Source organism: Platalea leucorodia (genome assembly GCF_965183815.1).
Source record: "Platalea leucorodia genome assembly, chromosome: 2".
In the NCBI taxonomy this organism is placed as follows: domain Eukaryota; kingdom Metazoa; phylum Chordata; class Aves; order Pelecaniformes; family Threskiornithidae; genus Platalea; species Platalea leucorodia.
In genome coordinates, this window is record NC_138824.1 from 890782 (window position 1) to 909681 (window position 18900).

The 18900-nt window shown below is 62.7% G+C and overlaps 1 protein-coding gene across 4 annotated transcripts; it reads right to left on the reverse strand.

Annotated features, from left to right (window-relative positions):
• Positions 1 to 1222: 1222 nt before the first annotated feature.
• Positions 1223 to 18882, reverse strand: RNF121 (ring finger protein 121). Of its 4 annotated transcripts, none has more exons than XM_082304845.1 (9): positions 18804 to 18882; positions 12152 to 12189; positions 10969 to 11110; positions 9656 to 9810; positions 9028 to 9135; positions 8107 to 8227; positions 5496 to 5629; positions 3509 to 3610; positions 1223 to 2771 (listed from the first exon to the last, which is right to left on the reverse strand). In XM_082304845.1, exons 1-9 carry the CDS (start codon positions 18858 to 18860, stop codon positions 2651 to 2653), a joined length of 978 nt encoding a protein of 325 aa, XP_082160971.1. In that variant the 5' UTR covers positions 18861 to 18882; the 3' UTR covers positions 1223 to 2650. The 4 variants fall into 4 exon arrangements, with proteins under 4 accessions (XP_082160971.1, XP_082160972.1, XP_082160969.1 ...); XM_082304846.1 differs by having other exon boundaries at positions 1223 to 2782; XM_082304843.1 differs by lacking the exons at positions 1223 to 2771; positions 3509 to 3610 and having other exon boundaries at positions 3722 to 5629.
• Between the last annotated feature and the right edge of the window lie 18 nt (positions 18883 to 18900).

Here is an 18900-nt window from a genome sequence, read left to right on the forward strand (position 1 = left end):
TGCCCCACGTCCCTCCAGGCCCAGCCTCGCCGCACCCCGCGCGTCCCCCCCACCCTGCCCCGCATCCCCCCGTGCCCACGGGCGAGCGGCCGTGGGCACCCCAGGGACGGAGGAGCCCGGGGCGCTGAGCCGGGGGGCGACGGGGCGCGGGGACAGTGCCCGGGGCTGGTGGCAGCGCTGGCGAGCTGGGGGCTTCGGGGCCAGTGGGGGGGACCCGGGGCAAGGCAGGGGCTGGGCAGGGGGAGAGGGAGGTGGGTGAAGCCCCCCGGGGACTGAGCACCCACACTGGGGGGAGCCCTGGGGGGTCCCAGCTGGGGCAGGACCACGGCTCCAGGGGACGAAGGAGAGAAACCCCCCAGGGACCCACCCAGGCCTTCGCTCCGGCGCTCGACCGTGCGGGAGCCAGCACCGAGCCAGCCCGGCGAGGAGCCCCGGCAGCAGGACCCCGGGCCAGGACCCGGCCCCTCTCCCGCTTCCCGTGGCAGAGCCCCCCGGAGCCAGCCCGTGGCCGCAGGGGCCCAGCAGGAGAGCAGCAGGCACCAGGGTTTCAGTAGCCCACCGCCATCGGGCCGCAAAGCGGGGGGAAGCCCCCGGGCCTCCTCCGTCCCCAGCACGGCCAAGGCAGGGGGCCAGCGCGGGCACGGCCACGGGCAGGAGCGGCCACCCGAGCCCTCGCGCCCTGGCAGCTCCTGCGGTGCGCGCACAGCACCAACGCACCGCAGGGGAACAAAAGCCCCTAAAACCCCGGCGACTTCTCCGGCGGTTGTTCTAGACAGTTCCCGGACGGGCGGGCCCGCGGCTGGCAGCGGGGTTATCTCGGGGACCTCTCCGAGGCTGCCAAGCACAGCACGGCCCCTTCCTCCCGCCAGGATGAGGACAGCGGCCCCATCCTCCCCGCAGCGCCCGTGCGCGCCGTGGCCGGGGCCGCCCCAGCGCTGGCCCCGGGGTCCCACGGGCAAGCGGGGGCCGGAGGCGGCACCGCGGGGGGATGGCCCAGCACCCTCCGCTCCCCCACCACGGCCCTGCTGCCCATGAAACCCCAGCCCAGCTGAGCTCGGGGGACCAGGAGGTGAAATCCACGGGCAGGGGCCGAGGAGGGGGTGCTTTGTCCCCAGCCGCACGTGGCATCCATCCCCCCCGGGAGAGCGCGGAGGCAGGAGGAGCAACCGCGGCCTCACCTCGGGGCAAGGGAAGACGATCAAGAAAAACCCGGGGCCACGTCTGCGTTTCCAGGACTCTATTTCTGTGTTTGGCACAACATTGTGATGTGGTTTCGCCCGAAAAGAAAACCAAAAGGGCTCGGCGGGGCACGTGGCGCAGCCGCGCCGGGTCTCCCCGGGTGACACAGCCCAGGCTGCACCCGCAGCCCAGCCGCGCCGCGGCCGCTTCCCAAATCCCCCACGCGAAGCGGCGCAGCCCCTCGCCCCAGGAGCGGGCTGGCGTTGCCTCCTGTCCCCTCACTGCGTGCCCCTGCCAGAGCCCGGCACCCTCAGGGGACACGGCTGGAACCCCCGCGCCGCCGGCAGAGCCGACTCCCTGCCACCCCCAAAATCGCCCCGGCCCCCGCGAGCCCCGGTGGGCCCGGGGGTCGGGGACCTCTCCCCCCCCCCGCTGCCAAAAAACGAGCTCAACACCCCTTGTGCAAGAGGGATGGAGGCACGGCTCCGCACGCCGGCACGGCACAGAGCGATGCCGGGGCAGGGAAACGCCGGCAGCAGCCCAGCCCTGCCCGCGCCCTTCGCTCCATCCCTTTTATTACAGTGCCAAAAAAAACACCGGCCAGCGCGGCGTCCCCGGAGCCCTGGGGCAGGGGCAGCCCGCTCTCGGGCTGCTCTTGACGTACCGTCACCATCGGAGAAAGGGGCGCAGGGAGAGAAATGGCGCGGCACCGCTCCGGGCCCCGGCTGGCCCCCGAGCCGCAGCAGCCAGGCAAGGCCGCCGGCCCCTGGGGAGGAACGTAGAAAAGAGGGGAGCGTACAAAAGGGTGACCCGAGGCAGAGCCCACCGTCACCGGCTCGGTTCCTCCCCGCGCGCCCACGGCACCGGGAAGGGGACCTGGCGGCCAAGAGTCCGGCCCGCGGCGCTCCGGCAGCCGAGCGTCCCCCCGTCCCCTCTTCCAGGGCGCCGGGCTCCAGCCCCCCGGGCCGCCTCTCCTCCGCAGCCCCCCGCAGCAGAGGGGCCCAACCCTGACCCTGCTTCCCCGCGTCCCCTCCTCGCTGCCGGCACGGCTGCTCCCGGGAGCCGGCCTCGGAGCCGGCAAAGCCTCGGCCCTCTCCGTGTCGCCTCTCCCGGCAGAGCGGCAGGAGAGGGAGATGGAGAACAGCCCCCAGCCAAAAGCTCGGCACGGCGGGGCCGTGCGAAGGGCCGGAGAGGGGCTGGGGGAGGGAAAGGGGACACGCGTCTCTCTTCGTCTGCAATAGAAAGTTTTAAATACGCTCATTAAAATAATTGCTTTTAAAAAAAAGGCTCCCCCAGCCCTAGCGGGAGGAGCCCCAGGGCAGAGTCCTCCCTCGGTCCCCGACGCCGCGGTCCTCGGGGGCGGCCGAGGTCCTGAGAGGTGACGGAGAAAAGCCAGCGTCCCCGGCGGGCGGCTGTCCCCTGCCCCGGGCACGCGTCCTCTCGTGGCTCCGCGGCTCCCCACCGCCTGCCCTTACTCCAGCCCCAGGATGTAGTTGATGCCCTGGACCAGTCCGATGATCACCGGCTGCCAGGCCACCAGGTAGCGCAGCCAGTCCAGCAGCTGCCCGTACATGACGTGAGGCCTCTCCCAGCTGGGCGGGAAGGAGTTAAAGAGCCACGGGGAGAGGGGCGAGAGGAGCGTGGCCCACCGAGGAGCCACCCAAAGTGGCCACCGCGCAGGGCGACGGGGGGGGGGGACGCAGCCCCGACCCTGTGCAGCGGCAGGGAGGGATGGCTCCGGCCAGGGTCATCTCGGCTGCGCCGCGACGAGGAGGGTCTGGGGTGCAGCCGCGTGTCCCGTGGGACGTGGGGGGCCCGGCTTCACCATCTCCTCCTCCTCCCGTGGGACGGGCAGGAGCTGCCTCCGAGCCAGGGCACCCACACGCTGCGCAGGCAGCAACCCCAGCGCCCAGCTCTGCAGGGACCCACGCTCCCCATGGGAACGTCCGGAGGTGGGAAAGCAAAACCTGGGCTCGAGCCACCCCCAGCAGCGGTGTGGGGAGGGGGACGGGGGTGAGCGTGGGGGCTGAGCCCCCCCGCCGGCGGGCAGGGGTCGGGGGTCAGCCATGAGGGGCTTTGTGAACATTTTCATCTCTCCCCCAAGGGAGCAGCAGCCCCGGCAGAGCCCACGGCCGCGCCAACGTGCCCAGCTTGGGGACAGGTTTTGCAGGGTCTCTGCCACCCCTGTGGGCTGGCAGCGACCTGCCCGGGCTGCCAGGCGAGCCCAAATGAGCAGCCAGCAGCGCCCGGGCATGGCCCCGAGCCCCCGGTGGGCTCTCCCCACTGCGCCCCTGTGCCAGGTGCTGGGTCCCACGAAGAGAAAGGATACGGGTTACTGAACATCCTCTTGAGATCCACCTTCTCTTTGCAGTACGGACACGTCTGCTTCTTCCCGACGATGCACCAGCCACGGATGCAGAACTCGTGAAACCTGGGGAGCAGCAGGTTAAGGGGAACCACCTGGGGCTGGAGGAGGGGGGACATGACCCAGTGCGGAGGAAACCATCGAGCTTAATAAAAAAGTCACCCATGCAGCGGCGTGGGGGACAGGAAACATCCACGCCGCGCAAGGACGCCGCGTTGCACAACCGCGGTCCCTTCCTAGAAGGTGCAGCGCCTTCCAGGCACGGCGGAAGGGGCTCATGGGACGGGGAGGCATCGCAAGGGCCACAACCGATGCGCCGGGCACCGGTGAGAAACGAACCCTTCACCGAGGGCGGCCGGCGCGCACGTAGCGCGGCACGTGGTCACACCGCGGCTGGGTTAGGCCGACGTGGGCGACCGGGGCAGAGGCTGCAGGGAATCTCCTGGACAGGAGGGCGAGAGCCGGCAGCAGAGGACTGGCAGGGACGTGCCTGGCTGTGAAATGCCGTGGCTCCGAGCACCGGGAAGGTTTGCACAGCCCGGGAGAGCACTGCAAACTCGACGGCGCGCGTTACGCAAGGCTCCTGCAAAGGCTTCTCGGGGATTAACAACATATTTAAGGAATTTCTCCCAGGGCCTGACTTCCAGGAGCCAGCTATGCTCCGTCACGGCAGACGGATGACGAGGATTTGCCCAACCCGAGCACAGCCCAGGAAAGTCGCGGGGAAACACGAAGCGGCTGCAGCCGGGGCCCCGCGGCGCAGCTCCGGGGCGAGGCGAGGCTGCTTGCCGTGACGGGGGACTCCGCCACGCACGAGGGTGTCACCGAGCAAACAGAAACTCCCCCAGGTGATTCCTCTGCTGCTCAAACCAAGGGTCAATGATGGAGTGCAGCAGCGGGAGCCAACATTGACGTTGCCGGGCCGCCAGCCAGCCCCTGCCGCGAGCACCGACTCCCCCGACAGCCACGAATCCCGCCAGCCGCCGCAGGCCGGGTGACACAGAGGCCCGGGCCCCGCGCGGGGTCGGTTGCCGGGGCCAGGCCAGCGTAAACCTCGCCAAACAGTTTAACAGCGTTTAAATTTAGGCAATGTGTTTTGCCAGCGTGACCTTTGCTCAGTCGCAGTTTGGAAACCACCTCGCAGCCAGTAACGCAAGCGGTGCCAGAGGACATCCCAGCTCCACCGCTGAGTCACCGCCGGAAAAAACCCCAATCCGGCCCCAGCTGGGGCTGAGCAATGGCCAGGACTTCCAGTTTCAAAACCGACTGCGCATCAGTCAGCTGACGGGGAGGGCACTGAAAATCCCGTGCGCAGCCGGAGGAGTTTTGGGGAAGGAGGAAGCTGCCGGGCTGCGGCTGGAGCCGGGCCGCGGCTGGAGCCAACCGGCGGCACCAGACTGGCGGGGCTGTTTTCTGGGGGATGCCGAGGGCGGTGTTTTCCCCCCCGACTCTTCCCTCCGGAGGCTCTCAGCCAGGACTCACAGCACTGGCTCTCCGACGAGGGGCCAGTGTGACACGGGCAGCCCAGCTCGGCAGGACCGGGGACATTTCACGCCCCTACCTCACACTGGAGCTGGCACGGCGGCAAGCGCCGGACAGACAGGTCCCAGCAGATTTGGCAAAGGCAGCTGGAAAGTGAGGTGGAGCTCCGCGGCAGCACCGCCGGGGTGGGGGGAGCTGGGGAGGGGAATGAAGAGGAAGCAACCGCTTGTAACGCAGACGGAGGCGGCGAGGAAGTGATTTCAGGGACACGCAGTACTCTGCCTCTTCCCGCGCCAGGTCAGCCGTGACACAGGCAAGGATCAAGTGCAAAATCAGCAGAACGGCCCCCAGTCCCAGGACAGGCGTTTCTGCACCCCAGGCGGGGGAAGCCACGGGGCAGGAGCTCTCTGCTGCCAGCCCCGGCGGGGAGCCGGCGAGGCGAGGGGCTGGCTCCGGAGGAGAAGGATACACGTGGTTGCAGGAGAGGCGGTAGGTGTTCTCGATGATCCCCTCCTCGTTGACGTCGACGAAGATCTGCTGGCCGCAGACGGCGCAGACGCTGTCGGAGAGGTGCTTGGTGGGCATCCCCGAGGCGCTGTAGAACTGAGCGAGGGCAGAGCAGAGGGAGAGCGGTGACAGCGGGAGGGCACGCGTCCCACGCCCGCGTCGGCGCGGCTAAGCTTTAAGGAGGGCTGGGGTCAGTGCCCGAGGAGTCCAGCCTCGGCCTTTTGGGCTTAAAAACCTTGTTACAGGTCCGGCTGTGGGAAACAACTACAACAGGACAGGGAGCGGCTCAGTGACGTGGTGGCCCATCACGCCCCGGCCCCTCTGCCAGCCCCACGCGCCCCCTCCCCGTGCCGGGGACCACCCCCCTTCGCTCCACGACGGCCCGGTGAGTCGTCAGCTGCCTGCCGGGGCCGGTGCGCCCATGCCGGGCAGCGAGGGCAGAGGCTGGGGCGAGAGCAGGACAAGCTGGAGGTCACAGCTTTGAGGCAAGATGACAGCCTTGGGCTGGCAGCCGAATGCGGCCTGAGCCTCCAGCCCCACGGGTCCCTGAAGCTCGGACGGACAAAGAGCGAAGCGCAGAGCAGCCACCCCCCGCCATTTCCAAGCCTGTTGGCTCAGCACCGGCCTGACACAGCACGCAGGGGGGCGCAGGCACGCAGCCGGGTCTCCAGGAGCAGGGAGATACAGAATCAGAATAGTTCAAGTTGGAATGGACCCGTACGGATCATCGCGTCCAACGCCCTGCTCCCCGCAGGCCTGCCTGACACCAAACCACGACTCACAGCGTCGTCCAGACGCTCCTTGAACTCTGACAGCCTTGGGGCCGTGACCACGTCCCCGGGGAGCCCCTTCCAGGGACCGACCGCCCTCTCAGTGGAGAACCTGTTCCTCGTGTCCAGCCTGAACTGCCCCCGAGGCAGCTGCGTCCCGTTTCCTCGTGTCCTGTCGCCGGTCACCAGAGAGAGGAGCTCAGCACCTCCCCTCCGCTGCCCCCCTTGAGGAAGGTGTAGGCTGTGATGAGGTCACCCCTCAGCCATGAGGTCACCCCTCAGCCATGAGGTCACCCCTCAGCCCTCTCTTCTCCAAGCTGAACGAGCCAAGTGCCCTCAGCCGCCCCTCCTAAGCCTTGCCCTGGACACCTTTCACCACCTCGGTCGCCCTCCCGGACACGCTCTCATCGTTTGACGGCCTTGCCTTGAGGCGCCCAAAACCGCACCCGGCGCTCGAGGTGGGGCCGCCCCAGCGCGGTGCGGAGCGGGACAGTCGCCTCCCTCGGCCGGCTCGCGGTGCCGTGCTGGATGCGCCCTGGGGCACGGCTGGCCCCTTTGGCTGCCAGGGCACGCTGCTGGCTCGTGTTCAACTTGCCGTCAACCCAGACCCCCCGATCTCTTTCCGCGGGGCTGCTCTCCAGCCTCTCGTCCCCCGGTTTGTACCTAGAACCAGGATCACCCCGTCCCGGGTGGGGAATCCCGCACTTGCTCTTGTTAAATTCCGTGCGGCTGGTGATTGCCCAGCTCTGTCTATCCAGATCTCGCTGTAAGGCCTCTCTGCCCTCAAGGGTGTCCACAGCTCCTCCTAGTTTAGCACCATCAGCAAAACACGTCTCAGGCAGAGACCTGGCACAGCTTCGCTCCGAGCACCCGACGGAGCCCTGGGGCTGCCGTGCCAGCTGGCGGCAGCGTCCTCCCGGCAGCCCTGCGGCCAGGCCAGACCCTCGGGGAGCGCCCGGGCTGCCGCAGGCCTGTCCTGGGCGCCCACCACCCACCTGGGGCGGGACCCGAGCTCTGCCAAGGTGTCCCAGTGCGAGCAGAAGGCGGCTGGCGAGGGGCTGGGGCTCCCCCATCCTGCCAGGCAGCACCGCCACGGAGCAGCAGCGGAAAGCTCGGAGAGGAGGAAGAGGAGGAAACACAAAGTCCAAGACCCTAAAGAGCTGCTGCAAAGAAGCAACATGACCTACTCCACCGGCGCCCTAGGTCACCTATTTTTTTGGTATAGTGGGTTATTTTGATACCAGGTGAGTGGGCTACAGATTTCAGGCCACTGCTGCAGGCACGCAGGACCGCGGCCTCTGTCCACAGGGAGCAGGAGCTGCAGTGGGTACGAGCAGCAGAAGGAAGCCCACGGCGCGAATCCTTCCCTGGTGGCCGCAGGTCAGGAGTTAACGCACCCGCAGCGCGGCCCCAGAAACGGGAGCGCTCTTCGGCACGGGAGATGTTAAAGGCCCAGGTAGAGAAATATTTGTCAGGAGTTTAGAGGGGCTGAACAGATCCTTCCACTCCTCATTTCTGGTGCTTCTGAGGATGAGGGGACACCCGCAGAGGCTTTGCTCTTAAGGAAGGATCTCAGAGCAACTCTGTTACGTCAGAAACCTCCCAGCCCAGACACCGGGGTAGTGGGCGCAGAGAGAGCACAGCGGGAAGGGCAGCAGCCTCAGGGAGCCCTTCCTCAAGGGGGGAGCTTGACGCACTTTCCCATTTGGGGGAGGCAAAAGCTACTGCTGTGCCTGACTCGTCCCAGGCCCCCCCGTAACGGGGCAGGACCCTCGCCTGGGGGACAGCACGGCGTTAACTCACCCCGATCGTCGAGGCCATGTAATCCGCACACATCTCGGCAAAGTCCCGCTCCAGCACCCCGTAGTAAAGACCGTAGAAGAGGAGGGAGATGCCGAAGTCCATCGCATCTTCTGGTTTGATTCTACAACAGAAGAGCCCAAACGACATCAAAAGCTTTTTTTTGGGGGGCTGCAGGGGTGCAAAGCCCACGCGCTGACACAGCCCTCGGCACTAACTCCGTTGCAAGCGCGGTCCACCAAGGCAGCGGACGCTCGTCACTGGGAAGCAGCACCCGCAGAGGTCTTCCAGTGCCTGCCCAGCACAACCCCAGTCCCTGCTCCTGGGACGCTTCACCTTGGCCGTCAACAAGCAGCGTTTGAAGGGAGCTGTGGGTGTAACACCCCAGCTGCCGAATACCTGCTGCCCATCGCCCTCACCAGCCTCTGGAACGAGCAACTGCAGCAATCTCCAACTATCTCGTGCACCAGGTCAGCTCCCAGTAAGCTCCCAGTTAACACTTCCACATCTCTGCAGGCAGCTGCCAGGTCTGCTCGCATTCCAGAGATGGAATCGACCTCTCTAAACACAAAGATGGCTCGGGCTAGGGTCCCCCGCTACCACACCTGGGCTGGCTGCTTGTTGCAGGTACCTCTTTATCAGGGCAGCAAAGAAAATCCCGCTGCTGCCCCCGGGCTGGACGCGCGCAGAGCTGGAGGAGCCGCCGGCACGGCTGAGCAGAGCTCTCCAGCGACCTGAACCGGTTCAGGCACCAGCATCTCACCCGTGATGCTCCCAGCAGGGAGAGGACACCCCAGGAGCCTCTTTGGCCCCGTTCATCAGATTACTACGACAACTCTTTTTCCAGAGTCGCAGCCAACGCTTTATTCCACACGGCATGTTACATCCCCCGCCCCGGGAGGGGGACCCGAAAGATTCACTCACCTGAATAATAAGTTAAGACCAAAAAGTGTAAACATCACAGCCATGTACCCTACGATTCCAGTGGCATAGCTGATCTTGTATATTAGTAGAAACCATTTATAAACCAGCCTGTAAAGAATTAAAACAAGAATTTAACTACTTTTTTCTGATTTTTTTCTGAATTTTTCCTGAATGAAGCTGCACCAAGCACCGAAAGAGTTTTACTTTTTAAACCTGGATGGTGTTGTTTGCAGACGCTTCACCTACCCATACGCACGGCCAACAGAGCTTTAAATTTCTAATTCAAGCTACAGATCCGCCACCGCCACGGGCCGCTCACGGTCTTGACTTCCAAACTAGAAACCTCGGGATCTCCCAAGGCCGTAAGCAAGCGTGCTTCACGCTGGGAATGCCCTCGGCGAGGCTACCAGCCCACGCGGTACCTGCCTCTCCGCCACCCGCTCGGGTACCGCGTGCACCGGGCTGGCTGCCAGCAGCCGGTTAGCACTTCACACCGAGCGACGCGGGCAGCACGAGCAGGGGTTGCGCACCCCCGGGGTGCAAAGTTTAAGACAACGACTTGCGGCAGCGAAACTGGAAAGAGCTCCTTGTAACGGTTACCCTGGGGCGGAGGAACACGGGTACTAACCTGGGCGTCGTCTGTACCAGAGGTTTTCGAGTTGCCCTGAAGGTGACAAAAGCTGTGACCGCTGAGAAGAGGACCCAGATTACCAGGAACCGCCACCAGTACAGCTTGATGGTGAAATACAGAGGCACTACCCACATCTGGAAGAGGGTCACCATCTGCAGGAACAGAGGAAAGGCATTTTGAGCGGGTTCTCTGCTCATCAGACATCAGGAATGCCCTGCCAGCCCTGGCAGCCGTTCTGCCTGCATCAAAGGGCCCTGAATGGCACCAGGAAACGCGGGAGGTTTGGTCCGTGGCACCCAGCGAACAGGCTCGGAGCCTGACTGAGGGAGTTGGGGCAGCAGCCGGGCAATCTTTGGTAGCAAAAGGCTAGAGCTGGAGGGAGAACGCAGAGGGAACATCTCCAGAGGGAGGTACGGGAGATGATCCGCCCAACTAGTTCTTGTAAGAAGTCTATATAAACCTTCCTGGTCCCGAACGCTGCAACCGCAGACACCTCAGGCAAGTATTAAACAAGGAGACGGGCGCAGGGGAAGGTTTCAGGCTCGCCTCTGCCCTACAGCCTGTTCCCAAAAGGGATCTATGGCCGTGCAGCTGAGTTCCTGCAGCGCTGTCGGAAGGGAACAGGCAAACAGTTCGGTTTAAAGTTCATAGAGGATTACAGGTATTGCCTGGAAACATTAATTATGATAAGGAAGTCAGAGTGAGGTTGGTTCTGGTAAAACAGCAGTCCCTGACAAGCGGTAGGTCTGCTCAGCAGGCAGTGCTGCTGGGCAAGCACCTCTTGTAACAGAAACTTGAGGCCTCCAGGCGCGTCCATCCTCATCCCTGGCTGGAATCCCCACACGCTGCTGGGCAGACGAGGGTATCTCCTGAAAGGAGGCTGTAGCGAGGTAGGGGTCGGTCTCTGCTCCCCAGGAACAAGCGCTGGGACGAGAGGGAACGGCCTCAAGCTGCGCCAGGGCAGGGTTGGGTTGGGTATGGGGAAAAACTTCTTCCCCCAAAGGGCTGTCAGGGCCTGGCCCAGGCTGCCCAGGGCAGGGGCTGAGTCCCCATCCCTGGGGGGATTTAAAAGCCGGGGAGATGTGGGGCTTGGGGCCATGGTTTAGTGGTGGCCTTGGCAGCGCTGGGTTAACGGTTGGACTCGATGATCTCAGAGGTCTTTTCCAATCTAAATGATTCTGTGATTCTATGATCTCCACACCAGGCAAGAGGAGAAAAACAGGGACACACTTCTCATCAGCTAACGGACGGCATCGCTCAGCACTGGCATCCAGCCTCGGAGACAAAAGGGCTGCGCGGGAGACACTTACGTTGTAGGAGCGAGGGTGCCTCTGTTTCCACTGAACCAACAGGAGCTGTGCCACCACGAGCGTGGCGATAAGGATGAGGACCATTTCGGCATGCATAGCCTCGTGCCCACGGTGCTTGGCGTGCATCCGCGCGTGCTCCACCCTGCAACGACAGGGAAAAGGCGGCTGAAGAGCAGGCGGGCACAGACCGCGCGCTAACGGCACGGCGGGGCCGACGAATGCCTCGGCACGGGGCAGCCAGGAAGAGCAGAGCGAGAGACACCACGAAGGCGCGTGGTGGGGATGGGTGCTGTGTGGCAGTCCGGAGGAGAAAGGACAAAAGGCTGCTCTGAGACCAGCTCATTTTTAAACTGCGAAAGCCAGGACTGCTATCCAGCCCATCCCGGTGCGAACGAGGCAGAGAGAACTCACGCTGACGTACCTGAACTAAGAAACGTGGAGTGCACGTTTCGCGTAGCTCACCCGGCAGCTCAGCGGTGCAACAGCGTCAGCCGAGGGGCCGTTTGACACCACGAGCGTGCGCTAACCCTCAATACCAAACCCTCAGCCCCGTTTCAGAGCCACCAGCACCGTTCTCCCTCTCGCCCAGCGAGGGAAAGGCTGGAAGGGCAGGGGGGCATGGTCTGCAGCCAGCAAAACCCTCAAACCCCAGCAAATCGCTTCGCTCTGCCCTGGGCAACCCCATTTGCATCCTGGAGCAAGCAACTTCCAAACTGATGCTCTACAGACACCTGGGGTTTCTTTGCACCTTGTGCTGTTTGATCAAAAGCCAAGGCAGAATTAAGACCTGTAACACCCTTACACCTCGGTCTTACGCTGACAAGACAGTTCAAGTTGGGGGGGGAAAAATCCAAACCCAACAAATATGCCAAATTCTCTGACCTTAATTCGTCCTCTGTGAATTAACACTGAGAGAAGACCAGTCTTACTACGGTTTTCAACAAGAGTCTGACTGAAATTGGTTTGGCTAAGGGAAGAGCAGGAATAACTAGAAGCGGTTTAAAAGAAAAACATTAGTGCTGCCTTTTACGACAATTCATGCTTCCCCCTAACAAGTAACGCTGCGCAGGGAAGGCTGACCCTGTCCTCTCCCGCCGCGAACAGGGGCTGCGCTGCTGGTCGCTGCGGGCAGGAGCAGGAGCTCGAGCTGTACGCGTCGGTTCACCTCGCAACACAGACTCACCTCCATCTCTCCTCTGGGGACAAGTGCGAAAGATCGACCTGGGGGGAAAAAAAAAAACAAAAACAATGTTGAAGAAATCAGCCGCTGAAGTTTGGGAGCAGGAGTACCAGCCCAGGAGGGATAACGTATTTCCGTCAGCCCCCCAAGCAGTGCAGAGGCTGGTTTATGCCCCAGGCGAGCGAGGCTGTGCTGTGGCTGCGCTGCCTGGCCACCGCAGGTGACACCGAGGCGGCACCCGGCTCCTTCATCTCCTGGCGAGACCCCCTGGGTGCCGGCAGCGGCCTCAGCTGCAAAGCCATCCCGCGAGACCCCCGGGGCCGCTCCTCGAGAACTTAAAGAAGGAAAACCCTGGATTCAGAAGCTTTAAACAACAAACCCTCGAGGTGCCCATCGCGACACCACGGCCCAGCGCTGTCCTTCGACCCTCCGGGCGGCACGGCAGAGCTGCGAGCCCCCTGCTCCTCCACCGCCTGCGAGTACCTTTCCCCTTACGCCCCCGTATTTCGCCGCAGCCACGGCTCTGCCCACCACCCCGCGCTACACGTGCCAGAGGAACTGGTTTAAGTCCCAGGTTCACAACCCGGCCGGGCGTCTCTGGGCACAGAGGAGCGATCCCAGCACAGGTCGGAAACAGGACAGGGAGTCCAAAATCCCACCCGTCTGCAGGACAGGGGATGGCGTCTGCACGCCAGCAACAAACCATCGCCAAAAAAAAATTTTCAGAAAGAATTGGGGAAAAAGAAAGATTTAGGACTTGCTTTGCTGACAGGGCTGGAAGTTTCTCCCAAGTGTTACAGGCAGCAAAGTTTTTGCCCGACAGGAGCAACCAAGAGCGACAGGAGTTGCTGTTATTAGGGATGAGAGGTGATGCGCTGGCCTAATCCGTGCTTAACACAAGCCGAAACCGCCAGGCTGGACGCGGGGGGTTAAGGACATCCTCCGCGTGACGGGTTTAGGGGACAGAAGGAACCGGACTACAGTGATTTAAAAGCCGCCCTCTGCAGAACTGCGACTCTGTGCTAACCTACGCAGCTTGCAAGCGAGCAGCACCCAAGCCTCGCCCAGAGGCCGGGTCTCGCAGAATCCCGTTTCCCGCCATGAGGTTCGGTGTGAATGCTCTCACCACGAGGCGTTCAGACCGGGGAGGGCTGGGGGGACCTTCGACATCGCATTTCAGCTTTCTCTTGGAGCTTTATATCTTTACACAAGAGCTGAAGAGGCCTCCAGCACCGGTCACATCCCTGCACGGGCGGCACTTGTCCCAGCACCAGCGCAAACCCTGATGCACGGCGCCGGGGATGCAGCAAACGAAATCCCGCAGCTCTGACTTCACGTGGCTTTTCCTGGGCGAGACGCGAAACCCCACCTGGCTGGAGACCCTCCGGCACGGCCAAGGGGCCGGCTCTGCCCCCGGCACAGCCACAGCCGAACGCAGGGCTGGCCAGCCCCGAATGACCCGCACCCGACGGATACCAGCAAGCAGGCACGGAGCCGTAAGAAGAAAGATCAAAAACAAGTCACGGCAAGGACTTTGTTATCGCGCTTTCCTTCACACGCCGGAGATGTGGACACAGGAACGGGCTCCACCTCGCCCCAGCCTCTGATCACCGGGTACAGAGCCGCCAACTCGGCTTCAACCTTTACCCCCGGGCTCTCCCGGGGACGGTGCGGCAGACGCACGGTGCCACGCCACCACCGCCGGTGACGCGCGGCAGATCCCTCGGGGCTGTTCCGCAAATAGGTGTCTCGCAGCCAGCACCTCCGATGGCACCCAGGCTTGGCTGAGGACGCGTGCGGCCGCCTCGCTTCCTCTGCGGCACCTAATTATACCCCGGAGTGAGGCGGCAGGGAGGCACACGCGTGGCAGCAATCCGTCTGCCTGCTGCTACACATCTGCTGTGCTCCACCCTTGAGCAACACCTGCGAGAGATTCGGTCCCCGAGGCCTTCGAGAAGCACTTCAGTACTCAGATGCAAAATACAGAGCGATGAAAATCCCTGTTCGAGCTTGCTGCTTGCGTAGGAAACCGCGTGTAGGTGGTGACGATCTGACACCGGCTCCGAGAAGCGCGCTCGTATCGCCCGAATTCCCCCAGCTCTTCTGTTCCTAAAGCATCCACGTCCAGATTAACCAGTTCAGTCGCTGCTTTCCCTTCAAAAAGTCAGCTATGCAATTCGTAGTTAGAACAACTGCTCCGACAAACAGTAAAAAACAGATTTTTTTTAAATGTTCTCAAGTCACTGCAAGCGGGAGAAGCTGAGAAACGCCAAGTGCTGGCTGGCCCAGCTCAGCTCCGGCGCAGGTCAATCCCCCGACGAGCTCTGGGACGTCACCCGCTGCCACCCCCGGGAGATCCCTGCTCCCCCCAGTCCTCGCCGGAGGAGGACATTTTACAACCACGGACAGTCCAGCGCCTTCAAAACACATCAATTATTTTTTTCCCCTATACACTGGCGTCTGCTCACTCCTCTGTGCCGCACCAGCAGCCGCTCCATCCGCGCCAGCCTGCCCCATGCTTAGGGAACACTTCTCGGCCTCCTTCCTTCAGTGTCTTCCCCAAACCTACAAATTCTTCCGGCAAACGAGCTAAAGCCTTCGCAGCCCCAAACCCTAAGGAAATCCTGCTGGCATTTCACAAAGAGGGCTTCCTACCTAGCCGTCCCCAAAGCCAACAGCAACCGCCGCCTAAGCTGTCCTCGCAGGTGCGAGCACCCGCAGCATCCGACACGATTTTCCCTCAGTGACAGGGACTGAGCTTCGCCAGATTCCCCAGAGCGTAAAGCTCCCGAAATAACTTCATTAAGGGGGGCCGGGACGCGAGGGCCGGGACGTTCAGGCAGAGACGGAGCGATCTGATGACTGTCAGACACGACTTGGCAGCGCGGCCACCCCAAGCCGGCCCTTCCAGTTAACTCCTCCTCGATCCGCACGCTCTCTTAGCACAGAAGTCTAGTTTTGGTTCTAAAAATGAACAGCGATGGTGAATCCAAGCGCGAGAGACGGTGCCAGGAAGCACCTGCTCTCGCCTTTAGGCGTTCGCTCTGTTTCTAGTTCGGGTTTGTCTCGTTTTAACACCCAATTTTTGGGTCCCTTTCTATCCCCGTCAGCTAGGCTGAAGAGCCTCTGCTCTTGAATCTCCCTTTGCCAGACCAGAGAGGGGTTAGGCCAGAGCCACGAGGATGACCGAAGGATCTGAGGGTCTCCTCCACCAAGCCTTGAGCACCAACCCACTCCCGCTGCCGGTACCAGCCCAGGACCCGCTGTGTGAGACCAGCTAGAGCTCTTAGAATAAACTGTTTTTTTAAAAAAATAAGGAATCAAGAATGACATATTCTGCCCTCTGCCTGCTCCCTAACTCACAAACCGCTCGAAAACCCCAGCTCCCTCTGGGTGATGACTGGGAGAAATTGGGTATCTATGACTAAAGTCTAATTCCTTCCTCGGACACGGCGTCGCGGCCTTTGGAAGAAACTCACGCCGCTCCCCAGTGTTCGGCAGGGGCTAACGCCCCAAAGCCACCACAAACCTGCGATCCCCGTCACCGGGACGGTCAAGAGAATTACCTCCCTCCAGGAAAAGGCAACGGCTGCGCTCGCCTGTAATGCAAAACCCGACACTGCCCGTTTCTCGCAGTCCAGAAGCGTGGGGACAGGAGGATCTCCAGGCACACGTCCCAGCCGCCCTGCCGCGAGCCGGTTGTAATCTTCTTACCCGCTAAATCTGGGAAGGAGGTAAGGAGAACGTCTCGAGGATGGAGAATAAGCAGCTGCTGATTTCAGTTCCAAGCTACAGACCAGCCTACGGCTCCCGTTGTGCGGCTCCGCTGCGTTTTGGCCATCGAAACCAACGGCACCCAGCACCTGCTGCGCACAGCACCGGGCAGAGGCGCGGGGGCTGAGGGTCCGGGACGCCCGGGACCCGATCTCACCTTTCCCACAGCCCCAGTATTTGTTTCACATCACCCACTGGGAACAACCTGAAGCAACTGGAAGGTAAATCTCAAGAGCGCCAAGAGCCTGGCCGTTCGCCCGAGGCAGGTTTTGAAGAGGCAGGGCTCTTTAGTGGAAGTCTGAGGAAATTTTGGAATCTCAGTTCCCCGTTTCTCCTGCTCATAAAACAGCGCAGTAACAACGGGCAGGGAGCAGATGGGCCCCGACCGATCAAACGCTTCGATAATTGTAAATGAAACCTTTGAGGACAGCCTGAGTTACAAGCAGGCACTCGGCGTTTATCCCGCACGGGCGCACCCAGCGAAACGTGAAACTGCTTTCGGATCTCCACCGCGCAGCCCAAAGGGCTGCCGAGAGCTCAGGACAACACAAGCAGAGGGATTTTGTCGCGACGGACGCGGGCTTTGTGGAATCACAGCACAGGGATAAGCACAGCCCTGCACACACCTCCTTATCGGCTGCCTCCTCGCGACGCCCTCTCAGCCAGCCCCAAAAGCTGTTTCCCACTGGACTGAAAAACAGGAATTTCACTTTTGAGGATCCGAGGCTTCAAATCTTCCACGTTTTTACAGGGAAGAGGTTTCCCATCTGCTGCTGGCACTGAACTAAGGCGCTGACGAGTGCAACAGTCTACCGTTTGCTTAAGCCCTTGCTTTAAGTCCCGCTTATCACGATGGGAGAGGTTCAGGGGAGGATGCCAGGCTCGCTTGTTCAGAGAGGGGCTCGGACAGCCTGCTTCCCACGCGCACACGTACACCTTTGCGTTCTTCAAAGCCTGCCTGGTAAAACACCTCTCCGGCATAAAAAGCCACCAGTAAATATGTTAAAATACAACAAGCGGCAACTCAAGAGCGACCGATTCGTGGCTTAAGACGTTCGGTCACTGGATTTGAGGCTGAATCCTCCTGTCACCCCACCGCGCCCGCTCTTCGGCAGCGACATGCGGCGCAGGGAGGACGCACAAGCTCTCGCCGCGCTTCAGGCAGACGGTCTCGCCTCGCTCACACAGCTCAGCCGTACGCGAGGGAAGCTCCACAACTTGACCCTGCCGGTAAACTTCCCAAACACAACCTTCAGCACCTGACAATTTTTAAGCCAAACTACCAATCCTTGAGGAAAAGCACTGAAAACCCCCCAACTGCAGCAGCTGTCTTGTCCCCCCCTGTGCCGCTGCTCCCGCGGTTCCACACGGAGCCGCTCCACAAGCGGAAGGAAAGCTCCCGAGCCCGACGCGCGGGTGACGGCGAAGAGCCGCGGCAAAGCCCGGGACAGCAGTGCGGTTACGGCGCGGCGGCAGGCACACCGTGGCAGACGCACACGCCGTGCTCCAGTTGCGCAGAAGCAGGCAAGCCCCTGCTCCCAGTTCCAGCTTTCCGAGCAGATTTTCTTTTTTTCAGCTTTGTAATTTTTCATCTCCAGGAACGCTCGAACGCCAGCATGGGAACAGCGGGAACTTCGATTAAAGCCTCTGTCTCACACGGCTTTAATTCCCCAGGAGCAACAAGGGTCGCTAATTATCTCGGCGCGGAAGTCCGCACGGCGCAGCACCAAGGTGACAGGCAGAAGTCGCTGCCAGGAGGGAACGCTGCCGGCGTCCGAGGGCACCCCCAGCAGCCCCACGTGCTCCCGTGTTCTCCGAAATGCAAATCCCACCCTGGTCCTGCGTGGCTTTTCCAGCAGCGAGTTTTACGGTCAGGGAATGAACGAACAGCAGAAAAGCTTGGCAGGTGCCGAAGGGCCCAGCTGGTGTTTGCAGGGCCCCTCTTCAGCGGCACCGGCTTTGGGGACCCCGTCTGGAAACAGGAGCTTTGGCCCCTTCAGGGATGCAAAGTCCTTCAGCGGGGCTCGTCCCCGGGCACCCCGGTGTGCCGTGTCCCCACACAGCTCAAGGCTGTCCCCGAGCCTCCTCTCCAGCACCGCCTCCTCCCCCTGCTCCCCCCAGCCTCCTCTGCCCACCTCCGGGCAACTCCTCCATCCACATCCAGCCCCTCGCCCCCCGCCCCAGTGCCTCCGAGACCCTCGGGGACCCCACAGCCCCCCAGGGCCCTGCAGACCCACTGCGGCTCATCAGAAAGAGCCCGAAGGCCCCCTAACCCAGAGCCCCCCCAGTATCCCCCTGCCCCAGGGGGCCCCAATGTTCCCTTGCCCCAGGGACTTCCATCCAATGCCCCCCTGCCCCAGGGACCCCCAGAAGCTCCCAGCTTCCCCCTGCCCCAGAGCAGCCCCCAATGTCCCCCTGTGCCAGGGACCCCCAGAAGCTCCCATTGCCCTCCTGCCCCAGGGACCCCCAATGTCTCCCTAACCCAGAGCCCTGCAATGTCCCCCTAACCCAGGGACCCCCAATCTCCCTCTGCCCCAGGGAACCCCAGAAGCTCCCAGCTTCCCCCTGCCTCAGGTACCCCCAATGTCTCGCTAAGCCAGAGACCCCCAATGTCCTCCTAACCCAGAGCCCCCCCAATGTCCCCCTGCCCCAGGGACCCCCAGAAGCTCCCAGTGCTCTCCTGCCCCAGGGACCCCCAATGTCCCCCTGCCCCAGGGACCCTCAGAAGCTCCCAGAGCCCCCCTGCCCCAGCCCCCCCAGCCCTACCGCCCCCCACACCCACTCGCCCCCCAACCCTGCAAGCCCCCGGCGCCCCAGCACCCGGCCCCGGGCCCCCCCGCAGCCCCAGAGCCGCTCCGTGCGCACCCCGACCCCCCGCTACCTCCTCCACATCGCGCTCGACGGGGCCTCCAACCTCCACCTCCAGCACCGCCGCCATCTTGCCCCCCCCCGGCCCCAGCGGCCAGCTCCTTCCGCCA